The 9,366-nt window shown below is 36.4% G+C and overlaps 2 protein-coding genes across 2 annotated transcripts; both read left to right on the forward strand.

The window, feature by feature from the left end:
• Window positions 1–546: 546 nt before the first annotated feature.
• On the forward strand, window positions 547–4,059 carry LOC117422540 (ovarian cancer G-protein coupled receptor 1-like). Its single transcript, XM_058990628.1, has one exon. The coding sequence runs from the start codon at window positions 2,016–2,018 to the stop codon at window positions 3,024–3,026; it is 1,011 nt and encodes a 336-aa protein (XP_058846611.1). The 5' UTR covers window positions 547–2,015; the 3' UTR covers window positions 3,027–4,059.
• Window positions 4,060–5,771: 1,712 nt separating this feature from the next.
• LOC117418501 (G-protein coupled receptor 4-like) lies at window positions 5,772–8,267 on the forward strand. The gene is made up of 2 exons (XM_034906007.2): window positions 5,772–6,224; window positions 6,503–8,267. The coding sequence occupies exon 2, from the start codon at window positions 6,572–6,574 to the stop codon at window positions 7,541–7,543; it is 972 nt and encodes a 323-aa protein (XP_034761898.2). The 5' UTR covers window positions 5,772–6,224; window positions 6,503–6,571; the 3' UTR covers window positions 7,544–8,267.
• The last annotated feature ends 1,099 nt before the right edge of the window (window positions 8,268–9,366 follow it).

A 9,366-nucleotide genomic window follows, 5' to 3' on the forward strand; every position in this document is an offset into this window, starting at 1 on the left:
GCTATTGTTGTTTCCATTCATTTCCTGGCCTGACGTCACCACCAGCCAACCTTGTCACACTCCCAAAAATCAGAATTTTCTTACACACGGAATCCATAAACTTTTGCAGTGGCCTGCAGCAGTTTTCACTTATAACACAGCATACATTATCCAAAACAAAAGTATTCAACAAGACTCAATTATTTACCTATCTTTACAAAATATTTTTGTGAATCTTGTAACTCTATCGTATTTGTTATATTACTGCAGTGGACACATACAGGCGTCCCGTTTGCAACACCCGATCCCAGAAAGCCTACCTTGAGGCTTGAGGCATCCCTAGATTTTTGTTAATACAGTAATGAACATTTTTTTCTTATATTTAGTTCATTTAACTACTGTTTGCTGAGCAGAGCACTGATAAAACATTTAAGACGTTACTTGTTGTTGCCAAAGTGTAGTTTGTATTTGTTCCTATTACACCCAGCATAAACAATGTCATTCTTATTTAGGCTTTTGCTTTTGGGAAATGGTTGCGCACAGTTGCCATGTAGTGTGAAGGAACTTCTTATAAATATTGGTAGCCGAGCACTATTTCATGTGTACAGTATAATAATTGTCAAGCATGATTAAAAATGAAATACAAAAAAATGATTTTTTTTTAAATAGGCCAAGATAATCAGGACACCAAAATGTGTTCAAATGCTGGTGATTTGTATCAGTTTCTTCATTATACTTTGCAGCATGTTGGATAAACATCCACAAACCGCAGTGTACATCTGATAAATACTTCTGTCAAATCTGTATCTCCCAGCTGCTTCTATAAACCACTTTTAGGGTCAGCGCAATAATGTTTATAAAGTTGAAAAAAGACTGATTACATAAAACTGGTGAAACAAAAACATGCATTGCAGTCAAATACAAGCTTGCATTAGCTATAGAGCTGAGGGAACACAAAGCCACTTTTTCAGGAACAGTGGCTTGAAACCTGGGTCCAGAAGACCGAGAGATCTAGTTTGAGCCAACTTTGCTGTATCAGACCCCGTCTTCCCTGGTGTACCATGCAGTGGACTGAATCCTAGTCTCCTGAAACCAAGTTCCAAGCCACAAAGTGGCTCTGTGTTTCCTCAGCTTAAGATTTTTCACATACATACAATCAAATCACACTGCTTGTTCACCTTCAGGAAGGTTTGAAGGTACTGCATTCATAACTTTAAACACCCAATCATAATACTTTTAGCAATACAGTACCAATACTAAAAAGAATCTTCCAGACTGCCATCGTTAGACTTTATCTAACAGTAGTCTTATACTACGAAGAAGACATTCAGTCTGCAAGGTCCCTAACAAGACATCTACAGAATTATACACAACATTCCAGTACTGTACACCGCTGTAGCGGATTATGAACACTGGCAGTGAGATTAGGCTAGCTGCTTTATAGCTAAACCAGCCTCCTTTGTGTGGTAGTTAAGATGATGGCTTGGGGTGTGTGAAGTCTACGGTTCATGCCCAGCCTCTGCCCTGTTACACACTAGGGCTGGCAGGCAGCCTGTTTTAACCTAGTGAGTTATTAGTTCCATGTTACCACCAGACTGTATCCAGCCATGATGCAAACAGACTGCTGTATATCTTGTTTGGGGTTTTATGAGAATCTAATTGTACTGTAAAGTGCATTGCAGAGCCAAAACAAACTTTAATGAAAACCAAATAAATATTAAACCAAGAAAAAAGTAGGAAAGCAATGTTTAAATGAAGTTTTGCCGTTAAAAATCTAATTGGCTATTGGTTAAAAAATAGGCTTAGGGGGGTTTGCATGAAACAAAATGTGCCTTGTGTCTTATTTACATGCATGTACTTATACCACCAACCACAGGCTTCTTTCCATCCACTGTATGCAAATTAGGATTTGCATGGCTCTTTCCAAAACTAGGCTTTCAGATGGCTTGGGATGGTGTGCATACTACAGAAATCAATTCATCCTTTGGATTAAAATGAAGTGAGAACAGGATAAAAGCTACCTGAATGCTAAAAAGATGGAAGTAAGAAACAGCCAGAATGGGTCCAACAGCACCGGTACATGTATCAAAGAGGACGACATGTATGTGAACACTCTTTTTTATCCGATAGTCTACTCAGTATTTTTTATCGTTGGGTTTCCAGCAAACTGTTTGTCTTTCTATATCGCCTGGATTTTGGCACTGAGAGGAAATGAGGTAGCGGTCTACCTGGTAAATCTCTGTGTTTCGGATCTTTTGTATATTTTATCTCTGCCTGTTTGGATTCAGAATTCCCTCAGACCTCATGTGGGCAACACACTGTGCAGTCTGACTTATTTCATCATGGACAACAGTTTCTACATTGCCGCCTCATTCCTCTGCTGCATCTCTGTGGATCGTTACTTTGCAGTGGTTTATCCCCTGTATTTTGCCACTTTGCGGTCTGTTAAATTTGCTGTGCAGATGAGCATAGTTATCTGGGTTGTAGAGTTATCCTTGCACATAATATATTTGTATTATGAGGATATGCTATATTCTTTCTCTGAAGAAAGACTGTGTGATAATAAACCTCCTATACCGGAAAAGGTTGCCATTGTAAATCTGATAAGGTGTCTCACCGGATTCCTTTTACCCTTGCTTTTAATGTTTTTTTTCTATATGAGGATTTTAAAGTCTGTTTTTGCCAGCACCGGGACTGAAGACAGTGAGAAGAGGAAAATCATGAGGCTACTGTTTCTTTTATTGATGACTTACTTTGTTTCTTTTGCTCCCTACCAGACAATAATGTTCCTGCGAAGCATTTGGGAACCCCGAAACTGCGCTTTTGCTGAACAAATGAGACACCCATATCTTCTCTCTGTAGCCCTGACCACATTAAATAGTGTGTTGGACCCAGTTTTTTACTGTTTTATGAGTGAATCCGCAAAAAATGAAATAAAGAAATTGCAGCAGTCTTTGAAGGGGAAGCTTAAGAATATGCCTTTTAAAAAATCACCATCTACTTCCACTGTACATACAGTAAGCCTTAATCAGATTCATCCATGTTGAGAACCACAAGCTATATATTTTATATTTTTTATAGTTAAAATGCTCTGTCAGAACAAAGACCTTCTGTATTTTTAAGGTGACTCAATGTGCTGTATTTATAAGACTGTTCTTAAACAAATCATAAATAGCTTAGTTATTGATGCTAAAACAAAGACATTAGGTCACAGTAAATGCTGGGTTTTACTTTCCATCTTTTTATGATTCTTTTTTTTTTATATATATTTGTTAATAAAAATTGTCATCTTCACAATTACCGTTCATACTACAATATATACAACCCAGACACAACACTTATTGTTTGGTAAACCTCATAAAAAAATCTACTTAATTGTACTGTAGAAGCACGGTGAAAGCAAAATTCTCTGCAAAATATATTTGCAAAGAAATAGATTTTCACCTGTAAAATAAAATCCCTTAAAACTTACTTAAACTTAGTCATACAAGTAAATGTCATGTGTTTACGCAATGACACATTCCACTGACTAGGTCCATCTAGGTCTGGAGTTTTGATTGAATATAGCACCATTTGATTGGATCCACCCCTTTACACTAGTGGCATTATTAGCGCAAATAAGGACCATATCATTCTAGATAAACATGCCTTTTAGGTAATGAAGGAATAGTACCATGCAAATGTCAAAGTCCGTCAACAACAGTAAGGAAAACCATAAATGACCATGAAATCATTGCTGTTTAATTACCTACTTATATTAGCTCAGAGACTCAACATTATTTAGTAACTCATGTGTACACCATTGGACCTGAAGATGCTAATGCCACTTGCTGAGCCAGGAAATCTGGGTAAATCTCAATACACTGCTGCAGCATGGACCACAGCTGGCTCAAGGGTTGATGCCTTCAACATAGTCACCTGCAATTGCAAGTACTGCCATAGGTTCTCCTGTTTCCAGTGATTGCAATCTGGTGTTCCTTCTTTGTTGCATACATATGATAGACTCGCACTAATCTGAAGCCTGGTACAGTAATCCAAAATGATTTATAATCTGCACTATGCTGTTGCTGAAGGCAGCCGTTGAAACAGAATTTCCAAACACGTGAACTTGAACGATCCCAAAACAGTGATTTTTGATTAAATATTAACTGGGAGAGTATCAAAGCATAAACTAAAAAACTAGACAATACATTGTATGGCTCAGATAACAGTATATACTAATTTGACTGAATTACTGTTCCAGATTCTGCAGAGTTGTTAAGGAGATACATAGCGTCATCTAAGGAAAGTAATTCTCCTAATCTAACTATTTAATTTAGTTTTAAACCTATTTTCTTTTTCATGCATTGCATTTTATTCTGCCTTTAACAGGCTAAACATAGTTTTAGTCAATTCATTTTTTTCAAGAGGCATTATCAAAAATGTATTGTTTCAGAGTTTGACCAGTGTTTGTGTGTTTAATTTATATGTACTGTATTCTGAATGAGAAATACAATTTCTAGTAAATAATGGCAAATACTGCCATCCAGGATCATCTACCTGATCATGTAATTCATACCATAAATGATCAAATGGTGTGTACAGATTACGTTTCACACGCATGTATATGCAAACTTGATTATTATCATCTGCTCATTGCACCTGCTGTTCTTATTCTGGCTTTCCAATGCAAATATATCAATATTTGGAAAACAACTATCAAAAGCCCACGGTCCAGTAAACAATAAGGAATGGTTTGTTCAGAAAGTTCAGCCAAAGTGCATGTCCTAATCTGTAAGATCTGTATACAAGTAGATGGAAGAGTTGCCTTTTTTTAAGTGTTGGATATAATACATTTCATAGTGGATTATGCTTGTTTTTACCAGTCTAAAGAAGCACAGTTCACTGTCGTTTGGACTAAAACTGACTTGAACACCCTAGAAACTTTATTTTGTATGAACATATTTTATAGTTTTAAATGAAAGGTATACTGAGTGTATTGACAATTTAGACAATAAAAAGAACTGTACATAACGTTTGGACTTGTTTAACCACAGGAAAAACACAAAATAGGTGAATGCAATGCCCCTGCTCTCCAAATATGGCCACAAGCGTCTCACTGTACCTCCAATTTATCGTTCAGGAAATACATGTTAAATGTTTGTGTGTGTGTACTTTTTTTTAACAGATTGATTTGTAGTTTGCCAGCAGATGGCATCCTTTGTACAGTAAATGAGAAAATACAGTATTTAGTTAGAATTAAATAAAACAGCAAACAGTGTGTGTATGTGTGTACACACACACACATCTCACAAAAGCAGATCATAAAAGAATGAGCAGGTTATGTGTTGGACAGGATAAGTCTCAGATAGATGCTCTTTTTTGACTAAATATTAAAATACTGCAACAGTCTAAAACAATAGGCCATGTGATAACTCCTATTCATTGTATGTGTGCCACACCACAGCATTTAATTCAATACCTTATAGCACTGTCAAACATATTGCAACCACTGTTGAAGAGATATATACTTTACACTATCTGAAAGCTCTTGAAAAGTTCATTTGCAGAACAAAAAGAAGTGTTGCACCTTCCAAAGTTACAATGTGTAAAACACGAAATTAGGACATGCACCATGGTCTTGAACCAATTTACCAATTTGTTTTCTTGCAACATGTGTTCGAAATTGCAGTAATTCTTCGGTCGGCAAGAGTTGCTTTATTATTTCTTTATTTAGCAGACGCCTTTATCCTAGGCGACTTACAGAGACTAGGGTGTGTGAACTATGGATCAATAAAATTACCCATGCAACACTTCCTTATTTTGTCTCTTGCTTTTCTTTGTTCCTCTAAATTGTCCCAAATGTTAACTTAATGATCTGGTTTGCTGAATACACTCAAGTGGCATTAAACTGGATCAGTTATCTATAAGGTTTGGAGCAACAGAACCACCATCAATAATTTAGGAGAAGGTAAGTGAAAATAATTGAAGTAATTTACTTTTTTAAGAGTTAACCTTGAAGACATGTATGCCACTATGAAACTATGACATTTAGAAATACTAAAAGATACTTGATAAATTCAACGACAACATTGTTTTCGTTTGAAAGCAGGTACAGAAATAAATGGGGGGTGTGAAATGTATGCTTGTTGACATCCTGTTATTTTCAAAGGGAGGAAGTGCTGTATAACACTTTATTTTAGACCAACACTGCGATAGGACAGTTGTAGTACCAGAAGAGGCAAGCGATAAGGGACAAGAAACAGGTATCAACTTTCAAATTGATTTCTCTGTTGCATATTTATTTAAATTTAATAGCACAGATACCTGTATTTACTACGAGCACGTTTTGTATTTGGTACGTACAAATTCAAAAATACTTTGTAACTCTCGGAAGCATAGAGCGCCAGTGTTGTCAGTCAGAATAAATCATGTTTTTCTCTATGTAATAATAATTACTGTAGGCTTTACACTGATGGTATTCATACATATTCTGCAATTGCTTCTTTGGATACTTCCTCTGCTTTGTTTGTTTTTGTTCCAGAAGTCAGGGGAAAAACGCTAGATTTTTACACATCACCTTGAAGATTGGAAACCAGACTATCCCGTTTCAATGTCCTTGAATAATGCCACGGGCTGTTTCATTGAGCATGACCTTGACCAGTTTGTGTTCCCCTTAGTGTATATTACTGTCATTGTGATAAGCATTCCAACAAACTCGTTATCACTATACGTGTCCTACAAACATATAAAAAGGGGAAATGAGCTAGGCATCTACCTCTTCAACTTATCAGTGGCAGATCTGCTTTACACGCTGACTTTGCCATTATGGGTGGATTACTCTCTGCAACATGACAACTGGAAGCATGGGTCTCATCTGTGTAAGTTGTGCAGCTTTCTGATGTACACAAACTTTTATACTAGTGCAGCCTTCCTGTGCTGCATATCAATAGACAGATACTTGGCGGTTGTTTATCCATTAAGATTCTATGTTTTGAGAAAAGTAAAAACTGCAATTTACGTCAGCGGACTAATCTGGGCTATTGAATTGTCAGGTAATATTATTATATTGTGGCATGAAGAGACTCACAGAGACCACTTGAACCATTTGCTCTGCTACGACAGCTATCCTTTGGAAAAATGGAAAGCTATGTTAAATTGTGGGCGGTTCTTTATAGGGTTCCTGCTGCCAGCAATGCTGATGGTATTTTGCTGTCAAAGGATTTACAAAGCTATCAAAAGTAATATAGCCACCCAAGATCATGATAAGATAAAGATTAAAAAGTTGCTCTTAAGCATCGTGGTAACTTTTTTAATTTGCTTCACTCCTTACCATATCGTTATGCTGATTCGGAGCATAACCGAACCACAAATGTGCGAAGTTGCCAAGAGACTGTTTGTGCCCTACAAAATAACCATGGCTCTATCAAGCTTCAACTGCATTGCCGACCCCTTTCTCTATTCCTTTGTAAGTGAAAGTGCCAGAACAGACATGCTCACTGCTGTCTTGATTTTCAAGAAAAAGCCTAGACAATCTAGTGGACTAAATTATGTAAATGCAGCCCCAGCTGAAAAAGAAGGATAGTTTGTTTACACGCTTTCAGTAAAGGATGTTGTGAGATGTGGGGTTTTTTTTATTATATATTGTGAAATTTGAAAAATACCATTTGCTATTTAGTTATATGCTTATATAATTATGTCCTTTAGAATGGTTAGTTTAGTGTGAATGGGTGATTAACTGCTGTACGGTTTTCTTTTTTTCTATAACCTGAAAGATTTTTTTTTTGGAAAAATACTAGTGGCATACCAAAATAATACCAGTGTATTGCCCTGAAGAACCTCGGAAAACCATTAGTAGAGTGCATCATTTCCAGCAATGACAGCACAATGGACATGGAACCAATTTTTAACAGTTTCCACAGTTGGTTCATACCATTGTGATGCCATTAGTATGTGACTATATTCAATTGTAACAAATGTGACTCCTTTTCACCAGTTACTCACACCATTGTACTATTGTTGTCCTTCAGGACAGAACCATTACATTGCCATTGTAGTGCTGCATTGTCATTGAAAATATTTGCTAATATAAGGGTAACACCACCATGGCTATAGCAGTGATATTAGTTTGAATTGAATTCATGCCTTATTGTTTTGCATATATTGTTACGCTGTCTGGTTGAACATCTCACATCTCACATTTTGTTAAAACTGAAATATTATACTTCTCTAAAATATTGTAAATATTACCAGCATGTACATTGTGTTGATCGCTGTAATGCAAAATTGATGTGGGCAATTGACTTAGTTTTGCCTGTATTAAAAATAAATAATATTTTCTGTATATTGTTTCTTATTGTATGATTTATTTATCTATTTATTTATTGTTTCCAAGGAGAGCATTTTAAATACCTATTTATGAATAGGCAATATACGCTATTTAAATATGCAGACAAAATGGGGATTAACTGTAAAGAAGACCTGATCACATTTTAAATGGAGAGTGTTGTATCCTTCCTGCACACAATCTAGTGTCATGCAGATTGACAGATTTTGGATCCACTGAGACAATTATGGTTGTTTCCTGAACTTAATCCATGTTTTCCTTCGAATACTAATGCTTCAATTTAACATTATTCAGAATCTTCAACTTCTTAAGTATTTAGATTTTTTTAGTTCTTGTTTTTGCAAACACATTTTTCTCGTGTTCTGTGTAGTAACACGCTGTCTTTATCTGTGTGTCAAGATCTACATTTGTGATAAGAAGAAGCAGGTGAAGAAATGATTCTGAGAAGTAAATACAAAAAAAAGATGGTTTTCTGAATTTAATCTCTTTCTCTTCCTCGTGTTTTGCAACAGTAGTATGCTGTGTCATTAACTGTGTAGCCAAGATATACAACCGGAGAAAGAAGTGGGAAGCTAGTTGTATTTGATTTAATGCCAAGAGCCAAAACGAAACAGCTTCCAAAATCCTTCTGATTTAGTGAAGTGAAACTTCTCAGATGAATGATGTCTGTATTGTGCACTTCCAGGCAAGATGAGCACGATCAGGCTTACATTTCAACCTCTTACTAGCACGCTTCTCTTTATTAGGTTTACAAACTGACTCAAAGTGAAAGAAGTGGCTTTGGGGGATGTTCTCTAATGAGTTTACCACAATCAGGGTTCAGCTGACTAAAGAAAACCTTAACAGGCAACCAAACTGGAATTCAAGACCTGAAGAGTGAATGACTAATCTTCCCAGAAGCATAGGAATTTTGCTGTTCGTAAGTCATTTTTGCACAATACAACATCTAGTCATTTTAGCAGTAAAATCAGGCAAAGGGCAGAGTGAGTCATACGATCAGGAGATTGCAGGTTTAAATCCTGGTTGTGCTGAGTTACCCATCATGGTTGGGGGCTCACAGG

This window comes from Acipenser ruthenus, chromosome 18 (assembly GCF_902713425.1).
Source record: "Acipenser ruthenus chromosome 18, fAciRut3.2 maternal haplotype, whole genome shotgun sequence".
Classification (NCBI taxonomy): Eukaryota; Metazoa; Chordata; class Actinopteri; order Acipenseriformes; family Acipenseridae; genus Acipenser; species Acipenser ruthenus.

What these genes read in the sequence shown, in the direction of transcription:
- LOC117422540 (XM_058990628.1), top strand. Translation starts at nt 2,016, where the DNA reads ATGGAAGTAAGAAACAGCCAGAATGGGTCCAACAGCACCGGTACATGT.
- LOC117418501 (XM_034906007.2), top strand. Translation starts at nt 6,572, where the DNA reads ATGTCCTTGAATAATGCCACGGGCTGTTTCATTGAGCATGACCTTGAC.